Below are 22,650 nucleotides of genomic sequence, written 5' to 3'. Positions count from 1 at the left end.
ACCACGACGTTCTGAAGCCGGCGTGACGCGAATTTGTGGAGGCGGCCGCTGTGTGGGGGCGAAAGAAGTTCCTTCAGTTGCCCGCAGGTCAGTTCAACAGCTGGGGGGGGGGGCTGAGCCCCCCTTGGCGGCTCTCCCTGCTTCCTTCAGCACCTGTGGACGACGTGTCTTCTTCCCCCTCCTGGCGGGGCTTCCCTCCCTCCCTCCCTCCCTCGGGGGAGCTGCGCTCGCCAGGCAGCGACCCTCGAGCTTTTTAGAAGGGCTGATGCCGCCACAGCGCCTCCTCCCCCCGGGGGGGGCGAAGGGCTGGTCCTCCTCCCTCCCAGGAGCACCTCTGGCTACTCACAGTGGGGGAGCCTCCTGGAGTGGGTGCCTCTCCTACAGCCCCTGCACAGAGGAAACTGAGGCTGCCACCCTCGCCACACTTACCTGGGAGTAAGCCCCACTGACTATAATGGGACTTACTTCTGAGTAGACAGGCATAGGACCCGGCTCTTAGGCTACAAGCCTGTCCACACTCCTGGGAGTAAGCCCCATTAGCTATAATGGGACTTACTTCTGAGTAGACATAGGATTGGGCTCTTGCATCCCTGGGGAGAAGGCGGTCTAGCATGGCCTAAGAATATAAGAAGAGCCCCACTGGATCAGGCCAAAGGCCCACCTAGTCCAGCTTCCTGTACCTTGCAGTGGCCCACCAGATGCTTCAGCGGGCACAGAAGACCACAACAGACCTGTTTCCTGGTGCCTTCTCCCTGTCAGATATGGACAAATAGCTATTTTTCTGTGGACAAATGTTCAGTCTCATGAGCCCCCGTCTGCAGTCTGATGGCAACGGCCGGCCCAGGCTATCATAGCTTTGCTATCTCTGTGAGAAGTAAATAAATGGTTGAACATAGGTCTTTAGGCAAAGTCAGGGTGACCAGATACAATGGAGGACAAGTGCCTATAGCTTTAGCTTTAAGGGGGCATTTTGGCAGGTGCAGCTTTTTAAACCCTTACATGTTGAACTGCACCTGCCAAAATTCCTTTTTCTATACAATGGTTAAAGCTATAGGCACTCTGTCTTTCATTGTATCTGCTCACCCTGAGCAAAGTAGATCAGATAATGGTGCTGGCATCCATTTTTGTTACTCACATTTCCTTCTTTGCCATAAAGTAGAAAAGTCTGGCTTTTTAACACAAAGGGCTGAACCAAGGTAATTGGTGAGAGTTGCACTGATGATCAGTGCAAACTGTTTGCATCTTAACTCTCTTGTGGCTTATTTAAAGAGGAAGTAGTGGGGGAGAGTTCTACCCTAGTACAGTACTTTTACTTTACTAGAGTAAGAGTTCATTTCAACATTTCAGGGCTGCTTTTTCACATTTACAGCAGTTATATCTCTAGAAAAATTTGTGTGTGCTGTGCTGTAACAGGGCCTGTGCTAATGTAAACAATTCCCCATTTCTTCCAGTGAGTGAAAATTGACTGAATTTGACAACACATGGAAGATTACTGCTGTTACTTCTGTGACTGGGAAAATAACCAGATCATAGTGGTTTTCTTTTGTGTGTTGTTTTCTTCAGTCCATCGTTGGTGTCAGGTTGCTGTGGACCTGGGGCACCAAACTGAAGCCCTGAATTGGGTGCCCCATGTTGTGTGTTGCTCCATTTGATTTGGCTACTGGTGCAGATTGGCCCAGCCAGGTGGATTCGCTGATGGGGGTGGACGTTCAGCCAGTGCCCAACATGGTGGCTACCTGATACCACTCCTGGTTCAAACATTGCAGTGCTCATGCAAATAAGTTACTTGCACATGTGTTATTACAGAACTTCGCCAATTGTGGAAGCATCTGCACTGGCTCTGAAGTGTGGCATGATTGTTCTGCTGCCTGGGTCACTTGTTATTGTTGTGCCAAACACTGCTTGCATCCTTCAAAGATTGAAATGGTCTAAGAAGTCAATATTTCTGCCCAGGGGGTGAGAGAGCAGTTGATGAGAGCTTGGAAAAAAGTATGTAAAAGCTCTCAAAAACTTCCTGTGTCTAATCTGAAATTGATCATGCTGGGTGGGGAAGGGGGCTCCTGCATGAACAGTTCAAGGCACTGTGAGGGTCCACTGCATAAAACATGTGCTAGAATGGTTCTTCTGTCCTATGCTCATCCTTTCCCCCGGAGAATAGTCATAGTGAACTTTATGCAACTGCTCTGGAACTACCATCATACTTTCCTGTTCCGTGCTATGGAAGTAAGAACTTTAACTGTTTTGTCTGGTATCTTAATTTCTAAGTGGAAGTTAATGTAAATTGATGGTGGTGTTCTCTAGTCTGATGAGATGTCTGTTAATCAAGGATCCACAAATTCAGTCACCATGGTAACTTCCCTCCCCCAGTGATTGTCCCTTCTGTTGACTAACCTGGCATACTGAATGTTTCTATGAGCAACTCAAAATAAAGATGAGATTCTCCACTTCTATGTGCATGCTAAATGACTGGGAGAAGGAAGTGTGGCATTGGCAGTGACTCCAAATAATGGTTTGCTACCAAGACTAGTGAAGTTTGTGGAGCCTTGCTCTTAATTCATATAACTGATCCTCTGCATGCAAGTATTGATAGCTGAGGCTAGGCATTCATAGCTCTGCTCAGGGCTTCATTGCTGTTAATGAAATTTCAGTCTATTTAGAAGTAATGTCTCAGTGCCAATACTGTATTAACAAAAAGTACATACTTCATTCTGACACTGTCATAAAGACTTTTATTTATTTTTTCACGTTTATATATTGTCCTTCCTCCAAAGGACTTCTCTTCATTTAATCTTCACAAGAAACCTGTGAGATAGGTTCGGAAGAGTGATTGGCCCAAAGTCAACCAGTAAACTTCATGGATGAGGAGTGACTTAGACCAAGAAATCCTCAGTCCAACACTTGACTACAGTCCAACAGTGACTACACCTCACTGTATTTACAGCTCTTGAAAGCAGTTATTATTATTTCCCCACATAAAAAGTGTTATGTTGCAATCACCACCTCTTCCAACCTTAATGAATCAGGAGAGATTGTTGGAATGGAGAGGGAAGGAAAAGAGCAAATGTGAATTGTCATTATGTGCAAGGCTAGCTTTGTAATTTAGGCAGGAGAAGGCTATATTAATTAAAGTAGAGTTTCAGACACAGACACAATTCCCTGTAGCCCAGTCTTGATCTGCCAGTCATGTGATCTGTATCAAGATGGCCCAAGCAACATCTTGTGCTTATTAAGTGAGGAAGAACCATTTTGCTCTACAGTCTGCCAGCCAAGTCTTTTAGCAGTTGCTAACACCAAAAACTTACCCTGAAAACCAGCATTCTGGTGCTGGCTAAACATTCGTTAGATCAGTGATAACACGATTAGGCTGATAGCTTAAAAACCACTTGCTGAATTAATTATGTAGCCCTTCTATACAAGATGCAATGCCTCTGGAACCATGGCTTCATTTCCCCCCAAAGTCTCACCCATCCATGCATGAAACTGCCTTTAATTCCAACCATTATTCGTAGTTTGTCTCACTCAGCCTGCTGCTGCTCTTCTATTTCAGGACTGTCCTGCAATCTTCAGAACCTTTCTATCTTACTTATACGTTATTTGTAAATAGCTGTCCCTTTCTTACCTTTTATAGGGCAACCCAATACAGCTTATAAATGTAATAGAAAGCAACAATAAAAGCAAAATAAAACTGCAGTTTAACCAACTTAAAAAGCAGCAAAGAATCACACCATAATCTGTAATGCAGCCCTCCCAACATTATCACCAACAACAGCCAGAAACGCCCCCCCCCCATCCAAAAGCAGAATGAAAAAAACCAGATTTATGCTTATTGCCTGAAGGAGTAAAAGGTAGGAGCTCTGGAGGGAGAGCAGTCCACAATCTTGGTACTGTGACTAAAAAGACCCTATCTCAAAGGACAAATGCACCAAGGTCTAAGATGAGCATATGCAAAGACTTGTATGGATGAAGGTGCTATTTAAGGTATTTGAGTCCAATGCTTTGAATTGAACCTGGAAAAAATTTGGTAGCCAAATTGTAGTTCGAAAAAAATTGGGTTGATGTGATCCCAACATTGATGTGAGCCAATTAGAAGTTTGGCTGTTGTATTTTGTGGCAGCTAAAGGTTGTGAATACTTTTTATGGGCAGCATGATATAGATCACATTACAGTAGTTCAGCCTGGATAAGAGCATGGATAATTGTTGCTGGATTTGATCTCTTCAGAAAAGATGATGAATCATCCAAAAATTGATAAAATATAATGTACTCCTTATCACCAGAGCCATGTGTCTTCCACCGGGTCAACCAAGGCAGTTTTCAGACCTAAGATCTGGCCAAAACCCAAACTGAAATTGGTCCAGATAATCTGATTCACCCAGGAAACTCTGGAGCACAAATGCCATCATGTGCTCAAGCTCTTTGTCCCAAAATTAGATGATGCAGGTGATAGAGACATCTAGTGATGGCCTTTTCGACAAAAAAAGGAAAGCACTTTTTGAGATTGGGGGAGGCAATTAAATGTTAATGGGTTTTTACTTGTCTGTGTGTGTGGGTGAGTTCACTAAGCGAGATTGTGGGCTAAATTGCATATGCTGCTTCTCTAAATTTCAACACACAAATGTGCTTAGGCTGCAATCCTATGCACACTTTCCTGGGAGTAAGTCCCTTTGAATTCAGTGAGATTTACTTTTGAGTAGATATGTATAGGATTGTGCTGTTAAGATCTCAATTGTCCGCATTCATGTGAAAGATACAGTTTGTAAAATGGAAGTTTTTATGATTGCAATGGCCCCTCTCGGTTCCTAAATGTCTAGTTTTGTGTGTGTTGTTGGGTCTATGATCAAATTGACAGGCTCCTGCTCTGTAGCACTGTAGAGCAAATTTTCATGAGGATGGCTTGCAAAATCTGAGGCAGTAAAGTAGTTAACTGGCTTGGTATGTGGTGCAGAGATGGCTTGCAAATTGTTGCCCTGATCAGATGTTACATTCCTATGTACAAGAAACACATGGGGAGGGCACCAAGAGCGTGGGAGCAAGCCCCACCCCCACATTGAGGCATGCAGCCTTGCCTACAGCATCAGCCGCTATACCCAAAGAGAGAGTCTTGTCATGATCTGGAATGCAGTACTTGTCGCTGCTGATAAATGTTGTATGAGTGGCAGCAGAGCTTTGGGAGCATATTGTTCAGAGCTTGTGGAGGTGGGGTGTGCTGGCATGCCCTTGGACTCCCACTACCAGGGTTGTCATTCAGGGGACTGAAATCCCTATTCTTTTTTCACAAGCGCCCCCTTGGTGGTGTTCAGGTAGGCTCCATCTGTGCTGCCTTCTAAGGAGTTGCTGTGCTGACTGATGTGTTGTTGCTCCACTTCTGGAAGAAATGGGAGATGTATTTCAGCTATTAGCTCTTTTCACAGTAAGGAGCATTAAGTGACAGGCAGCAGGCAGCCCCAATTTTAAATTACAAAAGTGAGCAGGCTTTTGCAGGTGGGGAGAGATGCAGGCAGGAGCCCTCTTCTGCAGATGCAGGAAAGAGACACAGTGGTAGGTGCCCCCTCACTCCACAGAAGACAGGGACCAAGATGTGCCTTGGTCTTGGTGGAGTTCTGAGTAGGTACAGTTGTAGCAGTACAATGCTACTTGGGAAGCACCTTTGGCTTAAGGCCTTATGCTTGAGGGAGAGTGCAAAAAGGAGAAGCACTCTGAGGGTACCTTGGGAGAAGAAACTGAAGTAGCAGGGAGTCAGAGCAATGAATGAGACATGGCAGACAGGGATTCAAATGGTAGAATTGCAGGGAGAGCAGAGCCGGAAGTGGGACGGACTGAGATAGTGTCCCGAGAGAATGAAAGAGAGTCTGCTGCCGGCCAGCCTTCTGCAAGCTTTATTTATTGAATCTCAAAACACATGAAGCAATACTTGATAAGGGGCTAGCTGGGCTAGCTAACCACAAAGCATTCCTATATATGATAATATCCTGTTGTTCAGGCACTGAGCTTGGGGGCTCAGCATATTTCCAAGGCCAGCAAAGCATTCTTTGCTGCGCAGACACAGGTGTGCCTGCTGTCGTTGTTGCCAACATACTAAGGCTAAGTCCAGCGCCTGTGCACAATTACCACATACAGTAGTAGCTATTTTTGGATTTTTTTAATTATTTCTTTTGTCTGTCCTCCCTCCTACCCACCTTCTATGCCCGTGGAGCTGTCCAGCCTAGCACCCTAGTCGCTCCCAAGCAATTGCCTGGGTTTTACCTGGAAGTAAAACCCCATTGAATTCAATGGGATGGCTTCTGAGTAGACACCCATCAGATTCCACTGTAAGACAATTATTTAAAAATATGAAAATTGTAACGATTTGGCAAACTAGTATTCATGAGTGGCTGTAACAATAAAAGGGAGAGAAGAGTCATGTACAGTTTGAGCTCTTTGGAGAAAGCACAGGATAAAAATAATGTTGTAAAGCATTTGAGACTGTGTTGTGTAAAGGGCTCCTGGGTAGCTCCCTCGTCAGCACAGTAACAAATCCCTCCCTGAGTTAAATGCAGGTGCCAAGGGGAGCTGTTGAAGAAAGTGGAATGGTGAACAAAGTGGAAGAGTGTAGCCCAGAACTACAAAAGGGACTTTGAGACAGGGATGAAGCATGTAGCATGGGGGTCTTCTCAGCAATGTAGCTGTGTGCTCCTGAGGAATACAATACTCACTAACCGCCTGGGCCTTCAGTTGACTTCCCAGATTGCTCCATGTCAGTGGTGTTCTCCCCTCCCCCGTGGCATGATGTGTTCTTCACTTTTGTGTTGCGTGCAGGTTCCTTGTTGCCCCTTCCCCTTTTATTGAACTGCATAGAGGAAGCCAGCCTTATGGTGGTAAATTCTGAAGTATAGGAACTCCATCACACATCCCTTAACCAAGTCACTTTCCTCTAAGGCAGGGGTGTCCAAAGTTTTTGGCAGGAGGGCACATCGTCTCTCTGACACTGTGCGGGGGGCCGGGGGGAAAGAAAGAATTAATTTACATTTCAAATTTGAATAAATTTACATAAGTTTACATAAATGAATATATTAAAGATGAACTTATATGAATGAATGAAGGTCTTTCAATAGCTCAAGGCCTATAAAAGGCCTTGCACAAAGCAAGGCCGGCCTTTCCTTTGCTGCTGCTACTGCATCACAGGCGTGAAACAGCAAGCAGTGGAGGGAGCCCTCATCCCACAGCTCACGTGAGAGGTCAAACAGTCACCCTCACACTGCGAGCAGTTGCATCGGGCCAATGTGGGCTCCAACAAATCTCCAGAGGGCCAGAGGCTCATTGGAGACTGGTGGCTCTCTGAGGGCTGTATTGAGAGGCCTTGAGGGCCGCAAGTGGCCCCAGGGCCGGGGTTTGGGCACCCCTGCTCTAAGGCAACACAACTTAAAACCAACTTTAAAATTTATTTCTTACACAGAATCAGGGTATTTCCCAACCCAGTTAACATTTAGCATAACATCTAATGTTCCAAAAAGTGAAGTTAAAGGAGTTAATATTCTGTCCAGACACACAGGGCCTATAGACTAATACAGTTTCTGAGAGATATGCTTAGATAAGGCTCATAAAACATTTTTGAGGTAAAGTGGGTAAATGTCTTTTAATGCATTCTAATCATTCCCTTCCCTTATGTTTGTGTTGCAGTAAACTTGATATGACAGACCCAGACGTTCTCACTGAAGTCCCAGCTGCTCTGAAGCGTCTTGCCAAGTATGTGGTACGTGGCTTCTATGGTACTGAACATGCTTTGGCCCTGGACATTCTGATTCGCAACCCATGTGTGAAAGAGGAGGACATGCTAGAGTTGCTGAAGTTTGATCGAAAGCAGCTGCGAGCTGTTCTCAATACTCTTAAAGGAGACAAGTTCATCAAATGCAGAATGAGAGTGGAAACAGCCCCAGATGGCAAAACCACCCGTCACAACTTCTACTTCATCAATTACCGCCTACTAGTCAATGTTGTGAAATATAAGCTAGATCACATGAGGAGGAGGATTGAGACGGATGAAAGAGACTCCACCAACCGGGCCTCTTTCAGATGTCCCATTTGCTTCAGCACCTTCACAGACTTGGAGGCAAATCAGTTGTTTGATGCTATGACAGGTAAGGTGAGAGTACTTGACACATGAACAGTCCTGTCAAATCAGTGATGTTCTAGTTCAGTGATTCCCAAACTCTCTAGGAGTCTGAGAAGCACTGGTAAGTGCTTGTAGGGGTGGGGACTGGGATGGGGGGATGGTCCAACAGCACTGCAGTGATCATGGCGCTGCGGGCATCCAGGTACATTTAAACATACCTGGGAGGACTGTGCAGCCTCCCAGAGGGTCCTAGAGGTTTGCAGGCCCCTCCACGAGTCTGCCGAGTAGACATGCTCTCCAGCTGCATTCAAACATCCCTGGGACTTCTCCCCTGCAGTGCCAGCCCCGGACCCCGAGCACACTCACAGTCCAGTTGGATCCACACTTTCCTGGGAGTAAACCCCACTGAGTCTGATGGGATTTACTGCTGAATAGACATGCTCTCCAGCGGCATTCAAACATCCTGCGATTTCTTCCTTGCAGCACCCACCCCAGCACACGCAAGCAGCACAAATAGACTCACAGTTTCCCCTCCCTCCTCATTGCCTGCCCCCCCAAGCCAAACTCAAGTAGGACAAACAGACCCAGGACTTCTCACCCCCATCTGACGCCTGCACTCAGCTGCAGCCTCCCCAACCTAATGGGAGGGTTGCGGATGAGCGGGGCTCCTGCTCTCCTGTGAGTGCTTAGCCTTTTCCTTGCTGTCGCTGCGAAGAGCAGTTGTGTCGGGGTAGCGATGGCTCCGGCAGGTCTCCAGTGGGCCGAGTGCCCATTGGAGATGGGGGGCTCCCTGGGGGGCCAGATGGGGGCCCTCCGCGGGCCAAAAGTGGCCCAGGGGCTGGGCAGGAGGTCTGGTCTAGAGGGTAGAGCCTCCGTCTGCCTGAAGATAACATCCACAAGGTCGCCAGTTCGAGGCCACCGGCACCGTGCGACCTTGGAGCAGCTGACAAGCTGAAGCCAGCAATTCCATCTGCTCTGAGCGTGGGAGGATGGAGGCCAGAATGTGAAGCCAGATCAGAATGAAACACCTTGAATGTAGTCGTTCTTGAAAGAAAGAACCTTCTTTGAAATTGTAAAAATTCCTATTTAATAGGGATTTAATAAAGCCTGCCTGTGTAAACCGCCTTGAATAAAGTCTTGAATAAAGTCCAAGAAAGGCGGTATATAAATACCTGTGATTATTATTATTATTATTTGGGCAGCCCTGCTCAAGAACATGCTGCCATTTATCTTATCAAGGGTTTTCTAAAGTAACCAGCTAGCACATCATATCTAACACTTTTTGGGATCTACCACAATTGCCATTGGCTCTACAAAGGTAGTTCCTGTTTGTTTTCAGACCTGACAAGTACATTGTCAGCACAGAATACTAACCATTCTAAATTCAGTCCTGCAGTTCCTACTGCATTTAGCCTTCCAAACAACCTTTTGAGGGTATCAATTTCCATTGTGAATAATTGTTGGGGATAATAACCACTGATGCTTGGATATGGGTCTGGAGAGGTTACTGTGACTCAAAATCAGTGGGGCCTCAATAGTGCAGCAGAGGGAAGTTTGCATCAGCATTCTAGTGCTTCTTGCTGTCTTCAAAATGCTGAAATCTGAAAGGTCATGTATAGATGCTAACTAACTACACGATAGTACTCATATACAAAGAGGCATAAATATGAAAACTCTTCGTATTCCGGTGTGTGCAGTTGGAGCTAGCACATCAAGCATTGTTTTACCCAATGGACATTCACTTGACTATAATATCAGACAACTTGGTAGATGCCCTCAGCCAAGCAGGAGACAAGGTACTCACAAGTGGAGTGTCTGCTACAGTGACTTTTATTTTAAAACTCATCACGGGGGTTTTCCTTCTATAGATCTGTTTGCTGAGAGTCAGAACATAAAGTATAGCAATTTTACATTCATGTTGAGAGCACAGTGTCCATAGGGGATGTTTTAATACTTTCTTGGGAAGGGACTATATTCTATTCATTTCTCTCCTTCCTGCTAATTACCAAGATCATCACTGGAGTAAAGAAGTTCACTACAGACTGAATCCTGTTAATTCTGAGGTGGCCAAGGCAGATCAAGTTTGCAATTGTGCTCAGGATATTAAGGGGAGAGTACAGATGACATTCTGTTCTTTGCCAGCTGGGAAATGTTGGGTGGAGAAGGAATTATCATATTTCAGCCTGACCCTAATTGATAGTTTACTGGAGCAGTGTGGTATCCAGCCACATGGAAACAGATCAGTGCTCCTCCAGTAATGTATTAACTGACCCTTAGTAAATCTATTGAAAGAGCAGTCTACCTGTTGGTTATATGAGGTTGTCAAGAAGATGGAAGGAAACCAGTGGAAGAACACCTCAGTTGGAATAACTATTCCTGCACATGCTCCATCACTGAGTTTTCCAGTGGATCCAGAATACAGGAAGGAGAGAAGCTGAAGAAAAGGGGGTTTCTGGCAAGAATTTAGAGAATTTCAGTATCTTGTGTTAGGGACAGTGTGCTGTGCCCTGATTTGTTTGCTGGTCCTTGGGAGGAAGAAAATATTGTCATCTTACCAAAAAAATACAGAAGAAAAATCTTTCTGATACCACACAATATTTCTTGCCATCTATCTTTTAAAAATGTACTCTTGTACATTGTTGCAGTTTCTTACATTTCCATTATCAAATGGTTAATTTTTCATATATACTCGTACCAGGATGCACAAAATGTTCAGTCCTAAAAAGCCACATTTTACAATCTTTTCATAGCTTTGGTAGAGATCTTCACCATTTTCCTCTCCACAGCTTCCCTCTTTACTTCTTCTGCTTTTCCATGAAGCTTCCTGTTGCTTCACATCCCACTGGCAATGATGAGGAGTGTGGATTCCACTACTCCTCCCCCACACAGATGAATAAGTACTTTTCCTACCCTCCATTTTGGCCTTTTGACTTCTTGGAGGCTCTGCAATTGTTATTTCCTAAGTTCCTGATTGGGGGGGGGGGAAGAGGAGAGAGAGAAAAGGGCAAAAGAGAGAAGGGTCTTCAGACATTCAGGTTCTTTGTATGTAGCATGGTAGTACTGTGATCTGTCATCCTATCATGGTTGACATGGCTAGAGGTGAAGTTGTTCTACATCTGCTGGGACAATACAGGGTTAATTTAAAAAGCTCTGCAACCTATAAGTATATGAAAGTAGATTATATTGACGAGAAGCTTGTTGACTTGGTATTCCACCTTGCCTTTTATTTCAGCTGCTGTCTTAGTCTCTCTCCCATGTTGCTTTTTCTCCACGGTAGTCTTGCATGTGGTGTGCTTGACCTTCAAGCCAGCCCTCTGCGCTTTCATGCTGAGAAAGAACATTTTATTTTTTTAAAGTTATATATTTTTTCCTGTATTCATACAGTTGATGTTTAAGATGAACAGCAGAGAGGCTGAAGGAAATAATAGATAGTTACAACTAGTTGAGAGGAAAGTTGTTGGTGAGAATTAATGCACAACTTCACTTCATGGCAGTTGAAGGAAATTAAAAGTGACTAGTAATTGTAGGACCAGAATCTACAGCAGGGCTTTTCAAACTGGGGCGTTGTGATGCCCCAGCCTGTGGGCCCCGGCCTCTGCCCCCTTAAGGGGCGGGGGCCGCCTGGAGGTAGGGAGGAGGCAGCGGTGTGATCCTGGGGATCACGCCGCTCAGGGGGCTGCAGGGGCTTGGGTGCACTTACCCAAGCCTCCTGCAGCCTCCCCAGGGTGCGGGGAGCCTGGTACAAACCTTTGGCAGGGCTCCCCGCAGCAGTGAAAACAGAGGCAGAGTGCGATCGCTTTGCTTTTACATTCACTGCTGCGGGGAGCCCTACCAAAGGTTCGCACCTGGCTCCCCGCACCCTGGGAAGGCTGCAGGAAGCTTGGGTAAGTGCACCCAAGCCCCTGCAGCCCCCTGAGCGGTGCGATCCTGGGGATTGCGCCGCTGCCTCCCCCCACCCCCGCAAGCACTTACAGCGGCTCAAACTCTCCAGGAGAGTTTGAAAACCACTGATCTAGAGTATTGGAACAATGCTGAAATGTTCAGTTTCTTTCCTTTGATCTCACTTTTTATGCTGAAACTTGTATTGAAAATGCATTAACTCTGATGGCAAGTTGGAGGAAAAGTGTTTAAACAACTCCTCATTTACATGGCATGTTAATGGTCTGGATTACTCCAAGTGTACCCAAGTGCAAAGTCATCTCACAAAGCAAGAAATGCATTATGTTGAAGGGGAATCTCCCTTGCCTGAAGTATTAGGTACTGGAGACAAAACATGGTAGGGTGTGGATATTCCATAAAAGTTTAAATGTGTCTGTCTCACAATGCCAACATAACCTCTAGGTAGACTTTTAATCCATGCAGGTCAGAAGCTTCAGCTGGCCCTGACCTCAGAACAAATGTCCTTTCCAAATAATTCAAATATTAAAACAGTAACAAAAACTATTAAAAGCAAATAAAACACTCAAAACCAGAGAGAGAACCCCGTTCAAATGACTGAAAGAGGGAATTATAAAAAATTCATGGAGGCCTGGTGAAAAATTAATTAATTTCATTAATTATGAAAAATGACAACTTCAAATTGTTTGGAACACTGCAGTCCAAATGCCAACCTCCTCTCAGCCTCCCATGGGCAATATTTATAACTTCATCACTATGTGTGTTCTAATTTTGACTGGCAGCTATGGAGGTCTCTGAATTCCTAAAAATGGTGAAAATGTTCCCATCTCCATACATTTTTCTGTGCATTTTATGGGGGCTGAGAAAGGTGATTCTGCTTTATACAAAATATTACCTTGTCTCATGTGACTTCTGTGGTGGGGTGCTTGGGCAAATGCTGGATTTGACAATAAAGAATTTGTTTACGACAAGTGTGTGAAAAGAATACTGAGATTTGGTCCTTATTTCTGGAGTTATATATCTCAGAGTAAATATATTTTCAGACTATTACTCTGATAATGTTGGTAAGGTGTGCTCCCATTTTCTTCCTCCCTTTTCCTTTTCTGGGGGAGAAGGGAGAGATCATTCAAGGGATGAAGGAGGGGAGGGTGTTAATGGGAAATTGATATTTATGGAAATGTTCAATAAGTGTGTGTGTAACTCTCAGCTCAAAATCATCTCTGGACAATGCTTTTCTTGTGGGGACAGGAACTCTTTCTCTTAAACTCATTCAGTTATAGCTCTCTAGATGTGCTATGATGGTGACACACATATGAGAAAATAATACCTGTTGCAGGTGGTGAGTGAAAAGTGAGCAAAGACTTTGTATGATTGGAGGTTAAATAATACGTCTTTTCGAAGACATTTGTGAGTGGTGATATAGTTTTAGGTTCTCTGCAACTGAGATCTAACGAATGAATGTTTGATTGAGCTAGGAATAATCTGCTCAGAGTTTTCAAAGCACTTAGGCAGGGAAAGGTCAGGAAACAGACTGAAGTTGCTGTATTAAGACAAAATTCATAAGGCAGCTTCCTAGAAATTCTTTGAAGAAAACAACAGAGAAGCTGTTTGGCTGGAATTATATATTGGGTAAGGGGAAGATGGCCAGTTGGGAAATCAGCTGGCTTTCTTATGGAACACAAGCAATTTTTTTAAAAAACTGTATAATAAATTTGTATCCATCATTCTAGTGCTTAAATCAGGGAAGCCTACATAAGGCCTGAAAACCATATCTCGTTGTCCCAAGCTTTTAATCCCACAGTTTCTAGGGACCACAGAACTGAACAAGCTATGTGAAATGCCTTGGCAGTCTGGAGGTGTGCCACAAGCCTCATATTATCAACTGCATCCTCGGGAAATTAATGTTCTTGGGAGAGAGGGCTGGGATCAAGCTGTGATTCAGGTGTCCAGGAGTGTTTTTTTCTTTTTGGAACCTGAATCTGTGTTTATGCTCTCCAGAAAGAGGACCCTCGGTATTCTTATGTAAAATGCAGCTAATTGCTTGTCTTTCAGTAATTAGCAGTTTCTCTTTTGTTTAGGACTTTTTCGGTGTACCTTTTGTGAGACTGAGGTGGAGGAAGATGAGTCAGCTATGCCTAAAAAGGATGCCCGGACCCTTGTGGCACGATTTAATGAACAAATAGAGCCTATCTATGCACTACTCCGTGAGACTGAGGATGTTAACCTTGCCTCCGAGTTACTTGAACCTGAGCCTACAGAGATTCTTGCACTGAAGCAGAGGTGGGCAAGGGATACTGAATTCTTTGTACCTGGTATTGATGTATTTGTAGTCTTCTCAAAATTCATTTTTAAAAATACTTGGATGTGTTGGGACAAATCACTTGACCTTTTCCTTTCTCATAACTTCTCAGATGAAGAACCTATGTACCATTAAGTTACAGCTAGGAAAGGAGGAGTCAAACCACTAAAGGATGTCGAACTCAAATATGCTGTGGCATACCCAAGGATTAGTTACTCAGTCACATGTACTACAAAAACACACTAGATTACTTAGGGCTTGTGGGCTCTGGTGTCCAGCTGGACTGTCACTATGACTGTGAGGAGCTTCAAGGTGGGGGTCCCTTTGTCAGCAAGGTGATTACATCATCACCTTTCACCAGACAACCAGACACCAGAAGGGACAACAGCTTTCAGCTGACAGTGATAGCAGGCAGGCACAGCCACAAAGGAAGTTGGGGGATTTAAACAAGGGAAAGGAAAGAGATAGGGAGATAGAGATGGTCAGAAGAGTGAACAAAAAGGAAAAAAGGAAGAGACATGGCAAAGATATGAAAGAGGGAGACAAGAATCCCTTCCATAGGGTAAGCATGATTCAAATTTGCCCCCATTCTCCTCTGGCTAACAAAAAGCATGGGTCTGAGCCTTACCAGGAAAGAGCCTTGCCAAGGAACAGTCCCCCAAATCCCCATGCCTCGGGCTTTTCCTGCTAGTAGCACCCACACTCTCAGTTCAGTTTGGTGGTGTTGTCCCCCAGCTTATAACTCCCAAGCTGCTAGGGCCATCTGCAAAGAAGCTCTGTATGAAATGGACCTTGAATCTGAATGAGTAGAACTGTAGATCCAAAGAGATTCAGTACTATTTAACAACCTCCTTCTCTTACATACCCACACACACATTCCCCCTCCCCAATAAGTGTATCCTCTTCAAAAAAGAATCAATATACTTATTCTTCCCTCTTGAAACACTAACCCCACTGCATTCATGCATGCACTGACTTGGATGCACATATGATCTTTAGTACACATTACACTCGTGTGGAAAGTAGCCACATGTAAGTCAGGCTCAATTGAAGATGCTGATTTTTCATTGCTGAAGGCCGAGAAAGCTGGAAGGATGGTAGAGCTGCTGGCCAACTTTCTCCCATTTTTTAATTGCCACTTCTCTGATTTCTCCTTTGGTGACTGATTTTCTTTAGGAGGGGCAGAGACAGTTAAGCAGTAAGGACTGTTTAGTTGGTTTTTTTCTGTAAACCATTATGTGAACTTGTTGAAAATATATTGTATATACTTGTTGTATATATTTTTAACAATAATTAGCATGAATGAACAACAAGCAAGGTGGTTTTTTGTTAGCAAATGAGGCAATATTTAACCCTTTCTTACTGTGGTCCTGATGATTGTTGCACCTCCAAAGCTGCTGTTGAAACTTTCAAAGCGAGTAACTTCAGGAGCACAGTTTTAAATATTCCTTTCCTTAGGTCATGAGCCCCCCAATCCTGCCTCATACCCACAACAATTGCTATTTAATTTGTAAAAATATGCAGAGCTGAAGTGTACAGTCCATTCATATTCCATAATATTTGGAATTTTTTCAATGCTGGTGTAATTATTTTTGAAATATGTGTGTTTTCTGATTCTGTGCAGCAAAGAACGGGCTGCTGGTGCCATGGGAACTGGTAGTGTACCAAGCGGGCAACACAGGGAAGCCTGGGCTACAAAAGGCCCCTCTTACGAGGACTTATATACCCAGAATGTCATCATCAACATGGAAGACCAGGAGGATCTGCATCAGCCAGCCAATGATGGAAAGCCGCCCAGAGAGAGGCCAGTTTGGCTGCGGAAGAGCACAGTGCAGGGAGCTTATGATCCTGATGAGGTCAAAGAAGGTAAGAAAGGTAGAGAGATGTTGAACAGTTCAAAGTAACCCTCTGAATAGGAAAAAATGTACTCCATATTTCATTTGAGCAGGTCAATTTCTTCTGTTCTAAATCCCTCCCTTTTATTTTTTGAACTTTTTTACTAAGAGCTCTCAATATTCCATAAGTTCTGGAAGCTCATAGGGCTATTTGCACAGGGTTTTTTTTAACACACATTTTTTCCCTTTAATTTACAAACACATACAGTGGTGCCTCGCAAGACGAAATTAATTCGTTCCGCAAGTCGTTTCGTATTATGAAAATTTCGTCTTGCGAAGCGCGGTTTCCCATAGGAATGCATTGAAATTTAATTAATGTGTTCCGAGTCATGAACTCTTCGCTCACAACAGGAGAGGAAACTGAACGCTTTCCACATGCGCTGCCTCCGACGCATTCTCGGCATCACCTGGCAGGACAAAGTTCCAAACAACACAGTCCTGGAACGTGCTGGAATCCCTAGCATGTATGCACTGCTGAAACAGAGACGCCTGCGTTGGCTCGGTCATGTCGTGAGAATGGATGATGGCCGGATCCCAAAGGATCTCCTCTATGGAGAACTCGTGCAAGGAAAGCACCCTACAGGTAGACCACAGCTGTGATACAAGGACGTCTGCAAGAGGGATCTGAAGGCCTTAGGAGTGGACCTCAACAAGTGGGAAACCCTGGCCTCTGAGCGTCCCGCTTGGAGGCAGGCTGTGCAGCATGGCCTTTCCCAGTTTGAAGAGACACTTGGCCAACAGTCTGAGGCAAAGAGGCAAAGAGGCAAAGAAGGAAGGCCCATAGCCAGGGAGACAGACCAGGGTCAGACTGCACTTGCTCCCGTTGTGGAAGGGATTGTCACTCCCGAATTGACCTTTTCAGCCACACTAGACGCTGTTCCAAAACCACCTTTCAGAGCGTGATACCATAGTTTCCCGAGACTGAAGGTTGCCAACAACAGGTTCCTATGGGCAAAAAAAGTCAGAACAAAGTCAAATTTGGTTTACAAAATGTTTATTAAGTGCTGTTTAAAGGCATACATACTGTTCAGAGGATTTCAAAAATTTCAAGCACAAAACGTCAACTTTTTAATTTTAAAAATTCGTCTTGCGAAGCAGAGCCATAGAAAAAATTCGTCTTGCGAAGCACAGCATAGAAAAATTCATCTTGTGAGTCACCAGAAAAAATCGCAAAAACGCTTTTGTCTTGCGAGTTTTTCGGTGTGTGAGGCATTCGTCTTGCGAGGCACCACTGTATTGTGCTGCTATTCCTGGTGAGTCCCCTGAATATACAGAACCGCTCCCATCTTTTGCAGTGCCCCTCTTTCACATCCACAATTACAGATACTGAACCATCTGAATTCATTATTAGAATGGATAATGATGATTGGTTGCCTTTCCCAGGCCTGCATGGAGCTTTACTGGCCAGTTTTAGAGGTTAGTGTTAGAATCCCCAGCCTGTAGTAATTCAGCTGTAGATTTGAATATGTATGTGCAGATCATCATGACACATAGAAGTCAGTAGATAATTAGCACCATTTTGTGTCTGGCTCCATCCCTTGTTTACCATTATTTTGGTTCTTAGGGCTTCAGTTATTAAAAAAAAAAAAAAAAAGTAGATTTTGAAAGCTTGTTTAATCCCTGCACATGTGTGGTGAGTTTATACTTCTATGAAAGTATAAGTTGTCTGTTACCTAACACTGGAATACGAGTGATCTTCATAGGTCATCCACCCATGATGAAAAATTAGTTTTTTAGATTACATCTTTCATACCTTTTAAAATAATTCTGAACTTATTGAAGAGTTTACCCTACCATTTCCCTTCTAGGAGCCCAAAGGTGTTTTTTTTAAATTTATATTGATACTAATAAACAATTTATACAGTCAAAACAAAAAAAAGCAGCAGCCAATAACTAAGCCAGGAGTAATAAATGGCAAAAAGCAACCTACAACAGAAATATAAAAGTGACAATAACCGGAAGTACTCAAAAACAAAGAAAATTGGGAAAGGCCTGCCAAAAAGCCAGTTCGTACCAAAACACAAGCAGGAAGGGAGCTAGCAGCAAATCACAGGGTATAGGAACCACCAAAAGAATGTCCTCTCATGAATCATTGTCAACCAGACCTTAGCAGGAGCAGCTAAAGGGCTTCCCCAACAAATCTTCCAGGACAGGTAGATTGGTGTGGAAGAGATCAGTCCTTTACTCTCACTCCAAACTTTGAATCATGCCTGGCAACACAGGGAGCTATGATCATAAGGTCTTGCACCAGTCGCCAGTCTACACCAGCTGAAGTTTTCAAAGGGCCTTCAGGGGCAGCCCCCTGTAAAATGCTTTTCGGCAATCCAGTCTGGGGGTGACTAGGGCATGGATCACCATGGCCAGGTCCACTTGAGACAGACATGGGTACAGTTGGCTTTCCAGGCAAGGTAAGTCACAAGCACTGTAGGCCACAGCGCCACCTGACTACACACTATGGATCCAGAAGTATTCCCAAGCAATTGTTTCCAGAGCAGGCTGACATACCACTGCCAAGTCAGTGTATCTCCACTTGTACTTAGTGAACACATTGATACTTGGAATATATAAAGCCCTTTTTAAGTTGTCAGGGAGCTTCGTATTTAGCATATGTGGGTCTGAAGCTGAGAGAGTGTTAATGGTTGAGGTGAGGTTCAGACGAGGACTTCTGCTTCATAGCACTGTCTCTTAGTATTATACTACATCGTAAAGACTTAAGAAAGAGATTACGGCGTGGGGAGCTTTCGAAGAGCAGAGGTTTAGCCAGTCTCCAGTGAGGTTTAATCCACAACCGTTAAACAGGCTTACCACAGATCCTGACTGGGAATGAGAAAAAGAATTACAATTTCTTTTCCCCAACATGTTTTTCTGTGAACAGAGAAATTTCTCATGGGAGAGCATCTTCTCATACACACCTGAACTTTGAAATGGTAGAGTTCATTTTGCTCTGCTGCCTGAATAAACCAGCCTTTCTTTGCAAGTGAAAAACTACCATATCAGAGAGAACCCTAGACTAGTATCCTTTGTGCTTGATTTTTTTTGGTATGGGAAAACATTTCCCCCCACCAGCAGCCTGCCTAGTGTAGACCAGATTCAGGTTGACTTGGGAACTAGCAAATGACAAAGTAAATGTAAGAGGATCTCAACCAACCCCCATTGCACTTAGTGGTCATGTTAGAATATAGAGGTAGAGACTGTCAAGTAGGTATGCTGGGTCCAGGCCATTTGAGGCTTCATAGGTCATCACCAGCATCATGAATTGAGTTTAGAACGCAGTAGGCAGTTCCTTGCTGATAATTGGATAATTTATATAATGGGGTCCTGATGAACCACTACAGTACAGCAGTTGGACATGCATCCACTTGTGCAAATGATAACCCTGCATTTTATTTTGATGAAGTGAGCAGCAGCTTTGGCTCTTAGATATTCTTTTCAATATCTTTGATCCTTTCTTCTCAGCACCCTTGGTTGCAATATCCTAGCAGGTTTGTTGTTTTTTTAAAATAAAATTGCTCATTTTGTTTTCTTTTATGTCCATTGCAGGTGGTCAAGGCATGGATGTATTCCAAGAAGGGGAAGAGGGTCAAGGCACTCTAGACAATAATGAGGAGGTGATGCGTGCTCTGTTGATCCATGAAAAGAAGACCCCCTCTGCCTCTGTAGCTGCCATAGGAGGGACAGCTCCATCCACCACCAATGCCAGTGACTCTGACAGTGAGACGAGTGAATCAGATGAGGACTCCCCTCCCCGTTTGGCCACTGCAGCTACAACGCTTTACAGATTGACAGAAGATGATGATGATGATGAGTTTGAGGTGGTGACAGAGGACCCTACTGTCATGGTAGCAGGACGGCCATATTCTTACAGTCAGGTGAACCAGCGACCTGAGCTGGTGGCCCAAATGACTCCAGAAGAGAAAGAACTTTATATAACAATGGGTCAGCGTATGTTTGAGGACATGTTTGATTAGTTTTTTTCTGCCTGGCAGCTTTTATAGGAGACCTATAACTGGAAAATTCTACAACAAAGCACAATACTGAAATATATTTCCCGCCTCTTTGAATTCAGGCATTGTTTAGATCCACTTAGAGAAACTTGTGAGCTATCAACAGTCAGAAAAGAAGGAGCCAGCCAGTGTGTGAGAGCTTTTGTGGCAATCCAGAACTAGTGTCTCCCTCCCTACCTCTCTCCTTTCCTTTCCCTACCTCCCTACCTTTCATATAGCTAGCGGTTTTTAGTGTACAAGTTTCCCAATCTCATTTGTGATTGTTGGTTTGTTTGACCTGGGAAATCTGAATGCTCTTAGTTACTTGGATTTTCTTTCTCAAAAGGGGGTTGTAGGAAGGCATTATCTTGATTATTCTCTGGATTCAGTGAGCAATAGCTTCTCTGAAAATAATAACTGAAGACTGTTTTGCTTCAGAATCGCATACATCCTCATTGTATCTAATCCTCTCCTTGCAAGCATTGTGTTCAGAGGATTTGTATTTCTAACAGCCAGACAAGCGGGATTTCTGTGTCACCCCTTTTAATTCTCATATCGTTAAGAGAGTTTCTTGCCACAGAGAACATACAAGCAATCATGTTAACCAGTGACTATTTAGGCACTGCAGTATTTGAAAATTTCTTACAGAGAGAGGGCCACTAGGGACATGGAGAAATTTGGTTTTTGCTAAATGGAAGGAAGGTGCCTCCTTGAACATCCTCTCTCAGAGTCTCAGTAAAGTAACGTTGTACTGTACATTTTTTTAACAGTTCTCTAACAAGTCAGTGACTGTTTCTTTGTTTACATGAGTAAATTCCTATCCTTTCACATAATCATTTCACCTGCAATGCTGCAATTTTAATTTGAGGAGCTTGAGTTAAGTCGAAAGAGTAGTTTGACTTTAGTTCTCCCACCTCCTCAAGAGGAGCTGAATTCTTATACTTTCTATTGGAATCGATGGATGAAAAGCAGGTGAGAATCAAGCCTCAGTTGGCTCCAAGAATTACTGAACCAAAACACCCAAACAGGTTTCTTTCCGTGCTTTGTAGTCCATTATGCTGAATGAACAGAACTGTTCGGTGTCCCCTGGTCAATCGGGACCAACCACAAGAGTACTAGGATTACAATAGAACTTCCTTTCCCTGTTTCTAGACTCTGTCCAAGCAGAGTGCATTTGTCATCCCAGCAGCTTTAGGGGAAAATTGTATTTTAACACAAACTCAGAAGGTTTTATTGTTATTTTTAATTATGCAGAACTTTGTTGGATTTCAGTATTTAGCATGGCATAGTCTAAGTATTTTCACTAGTACCTACATGAGCAAACACAGTTTTGTGTTTTTATCTTTTAAAAAAATATTGCTTTTATAAATCATTGTTCTTTTATTTGGCTTCAGAGTACAACAGTGATAAAAGGATTGTGTGCTCCAAAGCTTAATGTCTTGCCATACGTGCTCTTTTAATTTAACAAGATACTACAAAAGCCATTGTACACCAACCATGTATATTTTGCTATGTTTCAGAGGTTTCCTTTGTGAATTTTAATTTCAGAGTTTAAGTACATAGGTACAGGTATCAACTGTGTTATGTACATTTCTTACTTTCATATTTAAATAAAAAGGAACAGATAGTATAATGCTTCCATCCAAGACAAGTGGTTTATTATCCATCAATATGCAATTTGGAATAGGGTGTGGGGGGGGGGGAGAGAAAACTTCATAGATAATGTCTCCTTATAATTCCCTTCATTGAAAGCCACACAGGTTTTCCTAGACAATGCCAGTGCCTGTCCCAGTAGATATTAAATTGATAATCTTGGCCTACCATAAGCAAAGTCCACATGAGTCAATGGATACTAAACATTTGTCATTTCAAAATACATGGAACCTGAAACAAATATACAGTAAATACTATACTGAAACAGAATACTCTGTTTTGGGGCCAACTGTCCCTTGGATAACATGCCATAAATATAGTTTCTTGTGATTTACAGTTGCAAAATGCATGTTATAGTATATTAACTTTGTGTAAATTTGTGTAGTGATTTTAATTGCAGTTATAAAGTATATAGCATAGTACAGAATTCTCAGCAGCTGTTGAGGATATTTTTGGTCTAGAGATGCTAATGAATGAACAATTCCACGGGTATGGGATATGAGCAGGCACTGGCTACGTACAGCATACTGTGTAAACATCCCTTCAGTGAACTTGAAATCAGGAAGCCCATACAAAGGCCCCCAAATGCTACAACAATTGCATACTTATTGAACAATTGTGGAGACAATTACTGTTTGTAGTGACATAGCAAAACTCTGCCTCTGTTCAGACTGAGAGGCTGTGTCAAATGTATTAGTGATTTGAAAGCATGCCCATTGAGAACAGAAGTGTTTTATATTTAGACAAACTTCTGTAAGCTGCTCTGAGCCCATGGGATAGGATAGTATAAAAACTGAGTAAGTAACTCCACTTCAGTAGCCTCACATTCATCTGC

At 43.5% G+C, this 22,650-nt stretch overlaps 1 protein-coding gene across 1 annotated transcript; it reads left to right on the top strand.

Annotated features, from left to right (window-relative positions):
* On the top strand, window positions 1–21,795 carry GTF2E1 (general transcription factor IIE subunit 1). Its single transcript, XM_066616073.1, has 5 exons — window positions 1–87; window positions 7,656–8,113; window positions 14,064–14,265; window positions 15,909–16,150; window positions 19,720–21,795. The coding sequence occupies exons 2-5, from the start codon at window positions 7,666–7,668 to the stop codon at window positions 20,145–20,147; spliced, it is 1,320 nt and encodes a 439-aa protein (XP_066472170.1). The 5' UTR covers window positions 1–87; window positions 7,656–7,665; the 3' UTR covers window positions 20,148–21,795.
* Window positions 21,796–22,650: the final 855 nt, after the last annotated feature.

Source organism: Tiliqua scincoides, chromosome 2, assembly GCF_035046505.1.
Source record: "Tiliqua scincoides isolate rTilSci1 chromosome 2, rTilSci1.hap2, whole genome shotgun sequence".
NCBI lineage: Eukaryota > Metazoa > Chordata > Lepidosauria > Squamata > Scincidae > Tiliqua > Tiliqua scincoides.
The sequence above is the reverse complement of the archived record's forward strand: the minus strand, read 5'-3'. Positions and strand labels throughout refer to the sequence as shown.

Excerpts from the sequence above, each read along its gene's own strand:
- GTF2E1 (XM_066616073.1), top strand. The coding sequence starts at position 7,666 with ATGACAGACCCAGACGTTCTCACTGAAGTCCCAGCTGCTCTGAAGCGT. Across the intron at positions 14,266-15,908 it reads ATTCTTGCACTGAAGCAGAG|CAAAGAACGGGCTGCTGGTG; the intron begins GTGGGCAAGGGA and ends GATTCTGTGCAG. Across the intron at positions 16,151-19,719 it reads TCCTGATGAGGTCAAAGAAG|GTGGTCAAGGCATGGATGTA; the intron begins GTAAGAAAGGTA and ends TGTCCATTGCAG.